The sequence below is a fragment of the Rhinolophus sinicus genome, linkage group LG06 (assembly GCF_036562045.2).
Source record: "Rhinolophus sinicus isolate RSC01 linkage group LG06, ASM3656204v1, whole genome shotgun sequence".
Classification (NCBI taxonomy): Eukaryota; Metazoa; Chordata; class Mammalia; order Chiroptera; family Rhinolophidae; genus Rhinolophus; species Rhinolophus sinicus.
The window spans coordinates 116,102,399-116,119,525 of NC_133756.1; the positions used below are offsets into that span (position 1 = coordinate 116,102,399).

The 17,127-nt window shown below is 43.1% G+C and overlaps 1 protein-coding gene across 1 annotated transcript in view; it reads left to right on the forward strand.

The window, feature by feature from the left end:
- Positions 1 to 17,127, forward strand: part of GAB2 (GRB2 associated binding protein 2) — a 182,633-nt gene that overhangs the window by 127,743 nt on the left and 37,763 nt on the right. Inside the window, exon 2 of the mRNA XM_019726383.2 lies at positions 3,868 to 4,168. Within this exon, the coding sequence (XP_019581942.2) occupies positions 3,868 to 4,168 (301 nt within the window). The remainder of the gene's footprint in view (positions 1 to 3,867; positions 4,169 to 17,127) is intronic.

Consider the following 17,127-nt stretch of genomic DNA (forward strand, 5'->3'; position numbering starts at 1 on the left):
AAGACCAGGAATTTATGTTGTATCCTCAGCATCTAGAATAATGCCTGTGGCATAGTCGGCAATAAATCAATATTGGATGGATGGATGGATGGGAGGATGGGAAGGAGGAAAACAAATGAGGCCAGAGAGATAAGAAAGGTTCAGTGATAAAGAGTTTTGCTTAGTTACATCTAGCAAATGCTGCAATGGAGATTCAAAGAGGAATTGGAGGAGATGTTGTTCCTAGTGTACTTGAGAAGAAATCTGACAGGCGCTGATGTTACCTGCAGCAAACACCTTCTTCTTGTTCTTGAGTGAGTGTGTGTGTGTGTGTGTGTGTGTGTGTGTGCTTGCACCTGCACACCAGTGATTTGAAAACAGCTCTTTCTACAGAGACTGGCACTGAAGGGGATACATCAACTGAACACAAGCTAAGCTATTAAGAATACTTTTTTAAAATGCACCTTACACATGTACGTGTATATGCATGTACCTGCACGCACACACACCAGAGTGTTGTAAGCAGTGGCCTGGGCAAGACTTTGGGTGACTATAAATAAATAGTACTTAAGTTTCTTCTCCTCAGCTCTGTCCTTTCTGGCTGTACGCTAATCTTCATTTCAGTCTAGGGCTTATTGGGCATCTGTCCCATCCCCAGGACCTACTAGATGCTGTAAGGAGTTCATGTAAGAAAATGGTTCATTTATGAATTCAGTATGTATTCACTGATAACCAGCTGTGTGCCAGGCACTGTCCTAACCACTGAGGATGCAGCATGGATAAAAAACAACCAACCCCTACCCTCGTGGAGTTTACATTCTGGAGGTGGGTGCAGACAACCAACAGAAATATGGTATTTTAGGAGGTGTAAGTGCTAGTGAGACCAGTATAGTGAAGTAAGGGGGAAAGAGAGTGTGAGGGCTGGGTGGTCAGGGACAGCCTCTTCAACAACGTGACGTCTGAACAGAGACTTGATGGAAAGAATAAACAATGGGAAAGTCTGTGGGGGGAGTATTCCAGGCAGAGGGAGCAAGTAGAGCAAAGAGCCTGAGGCAGGATTGTGTGGCCAGTGGTGAACGCCAGTGTGGCCAGAGCAAGTGGGCAAGGTGGAAAGTGGCAGGAGATGTGGGAGGGGGGACCATCGCATCAGCCCCTTTGCCATTGTGACGTGGCTTTTCCTCTGAATGAGATGGAAAGCCATTGGAGGCTTTGCACATTGAAATGTTCTGATGTACATCCAATTTACATCAGCTTCTGTGTTAAGACTAGATTACAGGCTGAGAGGGTGGAAGCAGGAAGAGTGCAAAACAGTGGACTAGATCAGGTGAGTAACAGTGGAGGTGTGGACAAGTGACCAGATTGCAGGTATATTTTGAACTGTGTGAACTAACAGGATTTGCTGTTGGGATTAGATGGGGAATGTGGAAGAAGGAAGATGAGGAGGACATCAGTTTTTTTATTTGAGCAACTGAAAAGGCTGGAGTTGTTATTAACTGTGATGGGAAAGATCACAGGAGGCAGAGGATTGGAGGATATCAAGAGCTCGGTTTCGAGTACGTTAAATTTGAAATGCCTGTTAGTGAAGAGTTGTATACAAGACTCTGGAGTTCAACAGATTGGTCTGGGCTGGAGATATACACTTGGGAATTGCAGCAACTGGGTGGCTTTTAAAGCTGTGAAACTGAATAATATAATCTAGGAAGTGGATGCAGAAGAGAAAGTCTGAGAACTGAGCGCTGGGGTCTTCCAGTGTTTCGAGGTCAGGGAGGTGACAAGGAACCAGCCCTGGAGATGAAAAGAGAGAGGACAGGGAGCTAGGAGGGAAACCGAGCGTTAACACTGAAGCCAGATCAGGAAAGTGCTTCAAAGAGGATGGAATAATAAACTGTTAGCAGATGTTGCTGAGAAGTCGAGTAAGGCCCAAGCGCTGATTTAGCAGCACTGAAGTCTTTGGGGCCTTTGTTGAGTTAGTTTCGTGGAAGGGATGGGGGTGCGGCCTGATGAGATTGCTTTCCAACGCAAAGAGGACGGGAGGAAGGGAGACTAAGATGAGGAGTGTGGAAAATTCTTCCAGGTTTTACTGTAAAAAGTAGAAACACTGGGCCATCGTTGGAGGGAAACGTGGGATCAAGTCAGGCTTTTAATTTTTTTTTTTTCCTAAGATGGGAGAAGTTGGTATCCTGATGGGAAGGATCCTAGTAGGGAGGGGAAATGCAGTGATTCTAAAGTGGTAGAGAGTTGTGAAAGCGATGTCCCCATGCAGGTGAGAGGGACGCACAGAGGGAAGAAGGCTGTCCACGCTCCTGGTAACAGAGAGCGGATTTAGGCGGGTTGTGGTGACGGAATGCGTACATTCTCTTTGGATTGCTTTTGTTTCCTTGAGAAACAATAAACAAAGGAGTGGAGGTGTTGGAGGTTTAAAGAGAGAGAAGTTCAGAGACTGTTGCCAAAGAGCAGGAGGAAGATGTGGACTAAGGAATGTAGTCGACTTGTTGGGCAGCCCAAGCGCCCACCTGAATTTAAAGGGAGACCTGTCAGTGGAGCTGTGTGATTTCCTCCCGCTCCGTACAGCTGTGTGGGCACAGCAGACCCTTAGAGTTATCCCGAGATGATGCTTTTCCCAGATAAATGAGCACAGTGTAGGAAGAAGCAAGGGAATGATTACAATGAAGGATCACAGAAATGAAATCGGGTACACAGGGGAGGACAGGGAAAGAAGGTGCGCGAGAAAAGATGGTAGGATTATGTCCCCATGGGCTCTAAGTGATGATGATAATAACCAAGTCCTTGGCTCCTGAAGTACATTAGGGTTTTGTACAAAGTGCTTTCGCGGGGTTTGCATAATAAAAACCCTATAAGGTAGGTCAGTGGTGGCAGAATGTTCTTTTCTTTTTTTAATTAAGATTTATTGGGGTGACAATGGTTAGTAAAAGTACATAGGTTTCAGGTGTACAATTCTGTAATACATCATCTATATATCACATTATATGTTCACCACCCAGGTGGTCATGTTCATTCACGTTATATAAATGAGACAACAGCCAACGAGGTAAATCAATCTAAAATCACACAGCCAATAAGTGGTAAAACGTAGATTCAACCCAAGGCTCTCTGTTATATGTAACGTCTTTTCACCACTCTGTGATGTCTGCTCACAGTTTACTCAGCCTTGTTGAAGAGATGGAATGTGGAAGACAACATAGGGAATGTGTAATCACATGTTAAATTGTACAGTGTGGAACGATGCACGTTTACTCAGTGATCCATATTGAGAGCTCAGTATGGGCAGGGCTCTATTGTAAGTACTGGTGATACAGTGGTGACTGAGATGGGAAAAGTCCTATAGTTGTGCGCTTCAGGGAAGTTTTAGAAGGGTTTCTCTGTGATTCTTTCATGGCATCATGATTTGGTAAAAAACACAAAGTACTGAAAGTTGGGAAACTTGTTTTTCTGTTACGTGCTGTATGTGACATTGTTGCTTCAATTCACCGCGTCTTAGTGGGGATTCCATCTATACACTGAGCTGTGATGGTTTTGCAAGTTCCACCCTGATTAAAAGAACAGTGACTTTGAGTCTGTATTCTAGCCTAATGGATAATTGTTCTAAAGTGTTTTCGTCCCAAACTGACTTCCTGATCTAAAAAATGGGAATGCCACAGCTCATTAAATAGTGAGGAGACCCTGTTTCCATAGTGAAATGCTCACTAACGCACATTCTAAAATTGTCCTCCCTGCTGAAACGCGGGGACAATATGAAAGGGAGATAGAGGCCATGGTCAGCCTGCAGGTCCAACAGCCCCCGTCCTTAACCTCATGATATCTGAGCACCTGTGAAAAGCTTTGAAATAACTAATGACCTTTCCCCTCTTCTTCCTCCTTCCCGTTCAGGCCTGGAAGAAACGCTGGTTTATCCTGCGCAGTGGCCGAATGAGCGGTGACCCAGACGTTTTGGAATACTACAAGAATGACCACTCCAAGAAGCCCCTGAGGGTCATCAACCTCAACTTCTGTGAGCAGGTGGACGCGGGCCTGACCTTCAACAAGAAGGAGCTGCAGGACAGTTTTGTGTTTGACATCAAGACCAGCGAGCGCACCTTCTACCTGGTGGCCGAGACCGAGGAGGACATGAACAAGTGGGTCCAGAGCATCTGCCAGATCTGTGGCTTCAACCAGGCGGAGGAGAGCACAGGTACGCAAACACGCGGGCCTGGCTCAGAGGGGCGAGGCGCCTCCTGGCGGAGGCTTAGCGACGGGCTGCGGTGAGGCCTTAAGATGCCTTGCGCCGGGAGAGCAGGCTGTAGCTAAAAGCTTTCTTGCCTCTTTGGCAGAGGAGTCGTAGGCAAAGGGTAAGAGTGTGAAGGGGTTGGCCAAATATTAGAGGGGCCCCTACCCCTAGTTACACTCACATGGGAAACTAGCATACGTTGGGGGGAGGGGGTTGAGATGAAGGTAGAGGTGCTTTCTTCCGGGACCTCAGCACCACCCCATTTCTCCATTTCCCTCAGCTCTCTAGCCCTCTGGCCTGTTACCTGTCAGCCATTCCACAGGGCAGCTCTCACCTGGCTCCTTTTTTCAGCTCCATCTGTCTGTTCCAGCCCATTGATTTCATACCATCCTGCGCAGTTACACGTGCCACTCTGGGGTGGGGTGAGGTGTGGGATGGGATTCTTTGGGATTATTATTGATGTATAATCCAGTGTTTGTGTATGTGCATTTGGGAGGGGACAGGTGAGACGGGGAAATGCTGATGTATGTTTGGATTTCATTAACCTTCACAAAAGAATAGCTCAGTTTTTTTGAATGAGTTTTAAATTGCAGAAATTCTCTTTGACATTGGTGTGGATTCATCCCCAACTCTGGGATGATTGAGGAACAGGGAATTTTTGTGTGAATTTTATTAATTTTTTTTTTTTTTGAGGTAGGCAGAGAGCCCAAAGCAGTAGTTCTTAAACCTGGTTGCATATCAGAATTAAAGAGAAGCCTTTAAAAAATATTGATGCTGAGGACCCGTGCCAAATCAGCTAAGAATCTGAGGCATTAGTGTCTTTTAAAAGCTTCATTCCAAGTAGCTAAGGTCCAGGGTTCATGAACCATTTTTCATAAATACTTGAACACCACATATAGTCTGTTTTTTATATATTCCTGTTTTTTTTTTAATTTTTACACTTTAAAAGCATAAAAACCATTCTTAGCTTATCAATAATATCATTCTCTAGAACCTGTTAGAAATGCAAATTATTGGGCACCCACCCCAGACTTACTGAGTCAGAAACTCTGGGTGCAGGGCCCAGCAATCTGTGTTTTTAACCCCCCCACCCACCCCCCGCCAGGTGACAGTGAAGCTTGAGAACCACTGGTCTGGACTCTTTCTGCTCAGAGCGGGGTTTGTGGATCAGCAGCAGCAGCAGCATCTCCTGGGAACATGTTAGACACAGGGCTTCCTCTCAGACGTGCAGAATCAGAATCTCATGTATTTCAAACTTCTGATTTTGAAATAATTTTAGACTTGCAGAAGGATTGCAGAGTTGTACAGTAAGTTCCCATGTCCCTTTCCCTCAGCTTTCCCTAATGTTAACCTCTTATTTAACCATGGGACAATTATCAAAACGTGTTGGTTCGATACTGTTAACTGAACTACGGTTTATTTGGATTTCACCTGTTTCTCACCAGTGTCTTTATTGTGTTCAGGATTCAATCCAGGATCCCGCATTAGATTTAGTGGTCATGTCTCAGAGGCTCCTCCAATCTGTAACAGTTTTCCAGTCTTTCTTGTCTTGTTTTGACCTTGACACTTTTACAGAGCACTGCTTAGAAGCTTTGTATAATGTCCCTCCATTTGAGTTTCTCTGGTGTTTTCTCATGATTAGATTGAAGTTATCAATTTTGGTGAGACATCAGTACCCCAGAGGTGATGTTTCTTTCCAAGTATGTTGTATCAGGGGGCACATGATGTCAATCTGTCTTATTACTAGTCTTGTTAACCTTAATCCCTTGGTTAAGGTGGCATCTGCCAGATTTCTCCCCTGTAAAGCTACTGTCTTTACTTTTGTAATTAATAATTTGGAAGAAATACTTCAGTGATGTGCAAATATCCTATTTGTCCTTAAGTTGCTGCCCACTAATTTTAGCATCCATCAATGGATCATGTTTGCAACAGTTACTACTGTGGTATTCTAAGGGTGATGTTCTGTTTCCTTCAGAATCCACGTTTTACTAAATTCCCAGGTGATTTGTGTGCATATTAAAGTTTAAGGAGCACTGGTCTGAATATTCCAAAACCTTGTGGATCATCAAAATCACCTGAAAACTTTTTTAACTTATAGGTCTGATTCAATAGATTTGACTGAGGATTGAGGAATTAGTAGTTTTTTTAAAGGTCCTCCTACAAAATTAATATAAGACCCGGTATTATATTATATTGTATTGTATTGTATTGTATTGTATTGTATTGTATTGTATTGTATTGTATTGTATTACATTATATTATATTATAAGACTTGGTCTTATAGTAAAATAAGACCAGGTCTTCTATTAATTTTTGCTCCAAAAGACTCATTAGAGCTGATGGTCCAGCTAGGTCTTATTTTCAGGGAAATATGGTACATTGCTCGTATATCCCACCTCATACATTGCTGGTGGGAATGCAAAATGGCACACTTACTGCAGTAAACAGTGTGGCAGTTTTTCAAAAAGTTAAGCCTATGACCCGGCAATCCCACTCCTAGGCATATACTCAAGAGAAATGAAAACATATGTTCATACAAAAACTTGTGCATGAATATTCATAGCAGCACTATTCATAATAACCAAAAACTAGATACCCAAACATTCATCAATAAATAAAACGTGATGTGTGGTGTGTGTGTGTGTGTGTGTGTGTGTGTGTGTTATTTAGCCATAAAAAGGAATGCAATACTGATGAATTCTACAATATGGATGAACCTTTAAAACATTATGCTAAATGAAAGAAGACACAAAGAGTCACATAGTTTGATTTCATTTACAGTCAGCCCTCTGAATTCACTGGTTTGCATTCACAGATTCAACGAACTGTGGATTGAAAATATTCGGAAAATGTGCTCGCTTCGGCAGCACATATACTAAAATTAGAAAATATTCGGAAAAAATGTTACGGTGTTGCTGATGAGTATTATGTTGTTAGGCCTGTGATGGTTGATGGTTGCATCTGTACTGAACACGTACAGACTTTTTTCCGTTGTCATTATTCCCTGAACAATAATGTATAACAGCTATTTACACAGCGTTTCTTGTATTAGGTATTGTAAGTAATCTAGAGATTGTTTAACATATACGGAGGATGTGTGTAGGTTAATGCAAGTACTATGTACGCAATTTTATATAAGGGACTTGAGCCTCTGTGGATTTGGGGTCCTAGAACCAATCCCCTGTGTATACCAAGGGATGAGTGTATATGAAATGTCCGGAATAGGCAAATCCATTGAGACAGGAGGTAGATTGGTAGCTGAGAGTTGGGAGAAAGGAGAGTGACTGCTGATGAGTAGGTTTCTTTTGGGTGATAAAATGTTCTGGAATTAGATACTGGTGACGGTTGTGAATTTCGTGAATATATTAAAAACTGCTGGATTTTACACTTTAAAATGGTAAAATATACAGTCTGTGAATTATATCTCAGTTTTGTTGTGTTTTTCTCAAGTTTTGCAGTTGATTCTGACAACTAGCCAGGTTTGGGACCCCCTGGAGTTAGGGCCAACTTCATGGGCACGTGACCTGCGCAGTCTCACAGGGCCCACCCTTAACCCTACACTTGGTTGAACACTCTACTGTTGTGGTCTTAAAGTTCTTAGTTTTGTTTACATTGTGTACATTTAAGGTATACAATGTGATGATTTGTCATATATTTATATTGCAAAATGGCCATAATAGGATTAGTTAACACATCTGTCACCTCACGTAGTTACGATTTGTGGTGTGTGTGTGTGTGTGTGTGTGTGTGTGTGTGTAATAAGTACTTTTAAGATCTACTCTCTTAGCATCTTTCAAATATACAATACAGTATTGTTAACTATAGTCACCCTACTGTACATTATACCCCCAGGACTTACTCATCTTATAACTAGAAGTTTATATCCTTTGACCTTCACCCATTTCCCCCACCCCCGCCCCGGAAACCACTAATCTACTCTCTGTTTCTGTGAGTTTAACTTTTTTAGATTTGTTTTTCTCTGACTTACTTCACTTAGTATAATGACCTCAGGGTTCATCCATGTTCCAAATCGACAGGATTTCCTTTTTTATGGCTGAATACCATTTTACTATATATCTATAGATATATCACATTTTCTCTATTTGCCGGTGGGTTTTTCCATTTCTTGACTATTGTAAATAATGCTGCAGTGAACATGGGGGTGCAGGTATCTGTTTGTGATAGTGCTTCCAATTTCTTCAGATATATACCCACATGTGCAATTGCTGGATCATGTGATAGTTCTGTTTTTAACTTTTTGAGGAACATTTACATACTGTTTTCTGCAGTGGCTGTACCAATTTATATCCCCACCAACAGTGCACAAGGATTCCCTTTTCTCCACATCGTTGCTAATGTTTATCTCCTATCTTTTTTATAACAGCCATTTAACAGGTGATGTCTCATTGTGGTTTTGATTTGATTTGATTTGCATTTCCCTGATGATTAGTGATGTTGAGCATCTTTTCAGGTACCTGTTGGCCATTTGAATATCATCTTTGGAAAAATGCTACTAAGTTCCTTTGCCCATTTTTTAATCAATTTTTTTTTTTGCTATTAAGTTGTATGAATTTTTACGTATTTTGGATATTAACCCCTATCTGCTGTGTAATTTGCAAATATTTTCTCCCATTCTTTAGTTGTCTTTACATTTTATTGATTGCTTCTTTTGCTATGCAGAAGCTGTTTAGTTTAATGTAGTCCACTTACTGATTTTTGCTTTCTTTGCTTGTGCTTTTCGTGTCATCCAGATAAATCATTGCCAAAACCAATGTCAAGGAACGTTTTCTCTATGTTTTCTTTTAGGAGTTTTATAGTTTGGGGTCTTACATTTAAGTCTTTAATCCACTTTGAGTTAATCTTTGTGAGTGGTGTTAAGGTAGGGATCCAGTTTCATTTTTTTGTGTGTAAAAATCCCAGCACCATTTATTGAAGAGATTATCTTTTCCCCATTGAGTATTATTGGCTATCTTGTCAAATATTCATTGACCATATATGCTGGGGCTCTCTGTTCTGTCCCATTGGTGTTTGTGTCTGTTTTTATGTCAGTACCATACTGTTTTGATTACTATAACTTTATAATATAATTTGAAATCAGGAAGTGTGATACCTCCAACTTTGTTCTTTCTCAGGATTGCTTTGGCTATTTGGGATCTTTTGTGGTTCCATATGAACTTTAGGATTACTTTTTCTATAAAAAGTGCCATTGGAATCATGACAGGGATTGTACCGAATCTATAGACGGCTTTGGGTAGTATAGACACTTTAACAATGTTAATTCTTCCAATTTATGAGCACAAGATAGCGTTCCATTTATTGGTGTCGGAAGTTCTTAATTTTTGAATAAGGGGCCCCGTGATTGCACTTTGCACCAGGCTTTGCAAATTATGTATTCAGTTGGGCCTGGACTAGCTGTTCTGCTCTAGGAATTCTGTGATTTTGTTTGTCTTCCTTTAAGGAAGGATTATAAGCCCCCATTTTACTCTTAAATTCTTTGGTATAATCTTTGAAATTTCCTGTTTTCCCCAAATCTTTATCATTTATAAGCTTCGTGGATTTTGTTTTTGTTTTTTCTTTTCTTTTATTCCTGTTAAAGAAATAAAGTGCTCATTGAAAAGAACAAAACAACAACAAAAAGTCGGGGGAGAGAAAATAAGAATAAAAAGGCAGGGAGAACCCCCCCTCCCCGACCCATAGACCTCCCAGTTTGAAAGCTTTCATAAATGTGAGAAATAGATTCAAGGAATACCACGGCTTTTTAGGAAATAGGTATGATTGGGGGGGGGGGGGGAGTAACAGAAAGCAAATTGCTTTTAGTTGAATTATTTCCTTTTGGGATTAGAGGTGTTTCTACCAAGAAAACTATATCCTTGAGATGTAGCAAGAATTATTCTTGGTGCAAATGTCTTTTCTTAATCACACATTTGAAAAATAGTTATTGTTTGAATCCTTACTTTTGCCATATAGGAGTCACATACCATCCAAATACCAGTATCTAGAGCCACATCATCTGAGTTTGCTTTCTTTGGTAGGAAGACTCACTTGTTCACTCACTCATTCATTCCACTAACCTTTACGGAACACTTGTTCTATGTCCCTGTCGTAACTACTGAGGGTGCAGAGATGAGCGAGAGGGTGCCAGTACTCAGACATCATAGTCCAGAGGAGGGGCTGACATGTAACCAGACAGTCACAGGGGAATGCTGTCACAGAGGCATGGACCACTAGCTCCTTGAGGAAAGGAAGCAGGGGGAACATTAAGGTGACAAATAATTGAGTCCATATTTTTTCAACAGCTTTGTCTATTAAAGGGTATATTCCCCAGTGTGATGTATAGATGATGTACTACAGAATTGTATCCCTGAAATCCATGTAACTTAACTAACCATTGTCACCCCAATAATATGTATATTATTATATATCTATATCTATCTATATATAGATATAGATAGATATAGATATATCTATAGATATAAATAGATAGATAGATAGATTTTCCCTTAAACCTTTAACTTCTTTTTTTAAGTGGATTATTTTATTAGCTGTCCAGTAATGTTATTACATTGGTGCAAAAGTAATTGTGATTTAGAAGGTTAAAAATAATTGTAAAAACCACAGTTACTTTTGCACCAACCTAATAGTTATCTATGGTAGAGCTTTAGGATTCTTTACAAGATCTTTTCTGATGAAGACCACAGGCTTTTCTTCCCTCTCATAGGAGACTCTGGTGTGTTAAAAGATTCGGCCACATAATGGGTTGTGTTTTCATTTAGAGGTTTTCTTAAAAGTGGATTATATCCATACATCCCTCAGGTAAGGAATTAGAGCTTAATCACCCAAATCTGATTTTTCAGTAGAGAGTCAGGATCTGAGGAAAAGCAAAAAGGAAGTTAGTATTTGACTGCCTACTTTCACTTATGTACCTTATTTCATTTAATTGCTTTTATCAACTGTGTTTCCTTTTTTTCCAAATAAGGAAACTGAGTGCTTTTGCTTCCCTGCCTAGTACTCCGGGACTAAAGCTCTTCTCTGTCCACACCCCTGCCCTGGCTGGGTGCAGATGGGCTGTCCAACCCTCATCTGCCTGAGACTCTTCCTGTAGCACGGCTGTCCCTCTGCAGGGGCTTGTTGAGAACAGTCCAATCACTGCCGTATGTGGGGCACCCTGTACTGATACCCAACACCCAGTGGCCACAAAAAGAAATGGCAGCTCTGTGTTGAGCATCTACCCTATGTAAAGTAGGGACTTGACATAAATTCCCACTCACAATTGACAGTAAACTTAGAGGTAGCAATGATTTTTGACCCAAGGTCACACAGCTAGAAAATGACAGAGCCAGGATCCCAGTGTAACCCAGATCTGACTTTGCACCATAATACGCTGTCTCTTTCTCGCTGACCTCCTGAAACACGACCGCCGGCCAGAACCAAGCCCGGCCATTTTTGCCTCTTTGAACACTTCCCTGGGAAACAGATCCTGACCCCCTCCACCAGGGGTCCTGCAGCTGGCTCTAGTTTCCCTCCTCACCCACCCACACTGCTCCAATGGTAAGGCCAGAATAGTCCACTAATTTAGTCACTTCCCAGGCTTGAATCCTCTCATCAGGCTGTATCGGTGAGGCTGTAGGCTGGGGGCGAGGACGCCTGAGTGTAAATCACAACGCTGGGATTATGGGAACAAGTCCCTGACTGAAGCCTTGGTTTCCCTTTGTCGAATAGGGATAAGATTCTCTTCTCACCCAGTGTTCCTGCTTCTCTCTGGTTCCTCAGGACACCTTAGGCCCACGGGCAGCACCTCAAGTTTCCTGTTTCCCAAAGGTTTATTCGCATTGTGTTCTAAGGAGAGGACCCCTGCAGCTGTGCATTGCAGTAGCCCTGCCCTGCTTGCTGCTTCGTCCTGCAGAAATGGCTTCCTATGGGACTCTCCTTCAAGCAAATACTCCTTTTTCTTTGTTTCTCTTTCTTTTTCTTTTTTTTTTAAAGAGTTGCAAGAGGACCCATAAAAAAAATTTCTGCTTTTCACTTTCAGCTGGAAGAGGTTTTGTGGCAGATGGAGGGTTGTTTTTTTTGGTTTTTTTTTAAAATCCTTGCCACCCTCAGCTTCTTTCTGCTGCTACCCTCAAATTCCTCACATATTCCAGCCAAAAATGCCTAGGATAAAACCTAAGATCAAGACCAGACCAGGAGTGAAACTGAGTCTGAATATCGACATAAGGGTGGAGGAAACAACCTCCTGAGAGAGAACTCTTTCCAAAAGGAACCTAGAGAGGGATGATGCTCAGGAGGGAAAAGCAATTCCAAGAATGAATATCAAGAAGATTTCATATCACACGTGTGGAATTTGGCTTTTGGGGTGTGTGTATATGTGTGTGTGTGTGTGTGTGTGTGTGTGTGTATGTGCGCGCGCACAAGTAAAAATAAGCACCCCAGCATTCTCTGGGAGTCAAAATAGCCTCCAGCCCCCAGAGTTAGGGAGCAGAAAGCTGTTCTGAGCTGTGTTTATAAGCAGGCGGGCCCTGGTCCTCACATTTGTGGCACAGTCGCGGGCAGCTGTCCCTGACCAGATGTACCCCACACAAAAAGAACTGGCTCTCAGCACCAAGCTTTGATGAATTATTCATGGCATCAGGAGTCATCCACTGTTGGGAAAGCCCCGCCCCCCCCCCCCCCCCCCTTGAATCCTCTCAGCTGAGGACTGCTTCCCTTTCATCCCCTCCCTCCTTCATTTACTCAGTAGCTGTTCCAGGGCCTGCCCAGCCCCTCTCACAGGGACTCTGAAAGGCAGGCTGGCTGCACTGAAGTCCCAGCCCTGCCATTCATTTGCTCTATGCTGTTGAATAAGTAACTTTATGTCTGAGGTTTTATCCTCTGCAAGGTGGAGATGATGCTCCCTCACAGAGTTGTTGGGAGGAAGCTAGGAGCCTGTGTGGGTGCCCACTGTGGGCATTAGCAGCCCGTGGCACCATTTTCCATGTAGTGGTTGTGGTGACAATGATTTTTATATCGGTGGGTCAAGATGAACAGGATATGATTTAAGTATCTGGTGTTTTCGGAGAACTTTGCCGTAATCTACAAAATGCTTAGGCAGCCTCCTGTGAGTATAAAGAAACAAAATAAGACAGGCAGGGCTGCTAGCTTTATTCCTACTGCACAAGTAAGGAAGCTATGGTTTAAAGGCACTCGGTGACAGTGCCAGAAAGCAGAGTGGCCGGGTCCAGAATCCAAGGCTTTTAACTCCATCCTCAGTCAGGCTGTGTGCTCTACCTCTCTCATTTATCCTAACCCGTTGTCACAAACCTGTTTACCATGGCTGCTTGTAAGTCACAAAATAGCCGGCAAGGAAGAGAAGCAAGCTTATAAATCACTGAGAACTGACCATTTGGAAAGTAAAGTGTGTCTGTACATTAGTATTAATCTCTGAGGGCTAAATTAGCAAGATAACATGATCCATCTTAGAGCAGCCACAAACTGCTGTGAACTAGAGCTCACGGACGTTAGGTCACCAGAGCCCCGTTTGTAACTCGTGAAGATTTTGAAATAAGGCCAGAGCCGCCTCCATATCCTGGCTATTATTTTAGCTTTTTCTCTTCTTCTCGAACTCCTTGGCAGGAATTTCACAGCAGTCACATGTATAACTCAATGGAATGAAGACTTTTCAGAGTTCCAACCAACTGTTCTTTATCTCTTCCCCACCTTTTCTCTGTTACAATTTTGGGTGAGGCTGTCCTTCCCCTCTTAAATATTTTGTAAATATTTACACTTGTAGAAATCCATGAGTCTCCTGAGTAACTCAGCAGCGGAGTTATTTTAAGTCCTGGGCCCCATCTGAGATCAGGCAATACCCATAGGAATACTTTTGGGGAAATCCTCAGCCTCCAATGGAGGAACATTATTGGGGCTCTTCAAACAGCTCCTTTCCTCCAGAGAGAATGATTGGTGATTAAAAATTGGGACCCGTTATTCCAGCTGGATTTCTGAGAGCAGAGAGGGCTTTGGTGGAGCCAGGCAGCCCACTCAGATGCCTTCTGGTGACCTTGGCCGTCCGATGCAGTGAGTGGGAGAGCCAGGGAGAAACTGGGCGTGGAGGAGGGTGGGGAGGAAAGGGGCCTTCCTTGGAGAACTTGCCCTTCGTTCTTCTCATCCCCATCCCTGGAAGGACTCTCTCACCCCGTCCCTCCCCTACCTTTTGTTTTGTTTAACTAATCTCAGATCTCTCAACTCCTCTGGGGGATCCTTGTTTGGAAGCTTAGAGCAAACGTGGGAGGTAAAATACAGCTTCTCCCCAGGCTTACAGAGGTCCCTTGAGAAGCAGAGCGCAGTGTGGAGACAGACCTGGGCCCCAGCCCAGAGGCGGAGGCTGTTGTCTCAGTCACCCACCCTGTTTTTCCACTGAGACAAAGAGCAAAATAAACATCCAGACCAGTTTCCAGCCAGATCTGAAATCCTCATGCCTTTTAAAAAAAATAATGCTGTTCTCCATAACCCTGGAACATCAGGCTTTCCTCCTCAGTCTTTTGTTTGTTTGTTGTTTTTTGTCTGCAGCTGTGTCTGGTCACCCTGAGAGTAGGCTGTGAGTTGGGACATGAACTCCACAGAATCCCCACAGACATGTCTGCATTGTTCTGGAACAGGCTGCAGCCCTGATCTGCAGGGAAGTCCAGAGCCTCTGGAGGAGGAAAGGAGACAGGGAGAAACCTGAGCCTCTTCTCTTCTTCCTACGCCTTGATCCTTTTTCCTGCTGTCCCTTTTACACCAGACACTCCCCCGCCCCGCCCCAGCCAGCCAGCATAGATGAGTCTAGTGAGTCTAGTGTTACCTGCCAACACCCACAGACTGTTGGGATGCAAGCGTCTCATGCCAGCTCCTCCACACCAGCAGCCTTGGATGGCTCCCAAACACCTCTTGAGGTGCCCCTCCCCTATTTTTGTTCTTTGAGAGCTTCTGATTATCTCTAGTGAAGGAGGGTGAAAACTCCTTGTGGGATGGATCCCAGACCAGATTCCAAAGCCCAGTGTAACTCTGATTTTTGGCTAGAGGTTTAATAAGGACTTTGCATGTAGCGGTAGGGTTACCTTGGACCTCTGGAGATCTCGATTATGACTTGACACATCCAGTTATGTCCAGCCCTGCGTGGGATCCTGAGCTCTACAAAATCAGTAGGTATGGTCAGCTCTAGGATTTGAACTGGGAATTTCAGCTTCGTACTGATTCACTGTGGAGACCTACCTCCGTTTCTTCAACAGTAAACAGGGAGTTTGGGACCCAAAACAATAATTTTCAATGTTTTCTTCTTTTTTCTTTCTTTTTCTTTTTTTTTCTGTTTTCTCTTTTTGCAATGCTTGTTAACCAAGTCTTACGTGGAATGCTATATATGAAACAGGCGAGAGGAGGCTGCTTTGGAGACTGCAAGGGAGAGAGCTGAGTGCTACCGGCAAGAGCTGGGCCCAAATGGCCGGCGCCGCCTTCTCTGCCGTGGCAGCCTGGGAAAATATTGACCTGTGACAGACATTTCAAAACAGGGACCCACAGACCAGTGCTGAGCTATGAAAATCTTCCTCAGTCCACAGCAAAAATGAAAACCATGAAGAAGATGTAGTTAGTTTTCATAAAGCTAAATGTAGTCAGATTTTAAAACTTCCCTTTATTCAGTTTCTCTTTGTATAAGTGTGCGCGTTCGTTAAAGTGTTCGTGTGTGTGTGTGTGTGTGTGTGTGTGTGAAGTGGCGGTCATACTAGTAAATATAACATAACTTTTCCATGTTTGATGTAATTAAAATTGTCAACCCTGTGTGTCATTTTAAAAAGTGTGTGAACATAACAAGGAGGCCGTGTTTTAACACATCCATAAAACGGAGAAGTCTGGGAAACAGTGACCTAAAGGTTATGTTGGTGTCAGGGTCACCTGACCCTCAGACCCTGGAGTTCTGTACAAGTCCCCCTCCGGGTGCAGGCCCACCCTGCACTCCAGCAAACAGTCAGTGCTCCGGGGTCCTTTGTCCCTTTTGCTCAACTCTGGCCCTAATCTTGTGTGCAAGCTAGGGTCAACCCTGAGATTTTGCCTACTTCTCCTGTTCTTGAGTCATTTCTCTTTTAACCTGACTGTAGTCTCAAATTCCATCTAGGACTGGACCTTACCCTGCTTTTATTTGGCCCGTCTCCGAGACCACAGTCTTGCCCAAACCCTTAAGCCAGTGGCTGGACCCCACTATCCAGTGGCAAACTTCTGGGTTGTCGGTGCCCTGTCTGCCTGAGTTTCCGAAGAAAATCTGCTTCTGCTTTTCCTCAACACGCTTCCTCTTCCTCATGGACACTCCTGCCCACATGTCTAGGTGATGCCCAGTTTCTGTTTCTGTGTTCACTCATTCAGCACACCAAGTACCTCTTTTTGCCGGGTCCTGTTCTAGGGACAAGTGCCAGAGAACAGCACAAGACGTGGACGCGCTCTCCGTGAGCTCTGAGCCTTGACGTTCTCTGGTTGATGTCTTTTCACCAAACTACCCTTGGAGCTCTTCTTAGAACTGGCTGCCCCCTCCGCGTCTAGTTCAAAGCCCTAGGCCCCTCAGTTTACACCAAGATTCACCTGCTTTTAAGTGACGGTGCCTGGCTTTGCACCAAGATATAGGTAGCATATAAAACATGTGAGGTTAACTTCAAGTGTGAAAAGAAAAGAAGTTTTTTTAACTTCTGAATTTAACGTCAATAGCAAGCCCCCGTCCGGCCAGTGATAGAAATTGAAGTTTTGATCAACTTGGGATAAAACTGGTCAATATAGGATTTTCTCAGCTAATTCAGACTTCTCTCTCCCCCCTTTAATGGAAATATATACACCAGATATTTTTCCCCAGCTTTGTCAAATTATAATTTTAAAAACTGTATGTATTTAAAGTGCACATAGTGATGGTATGATATATTTATACATTGTGA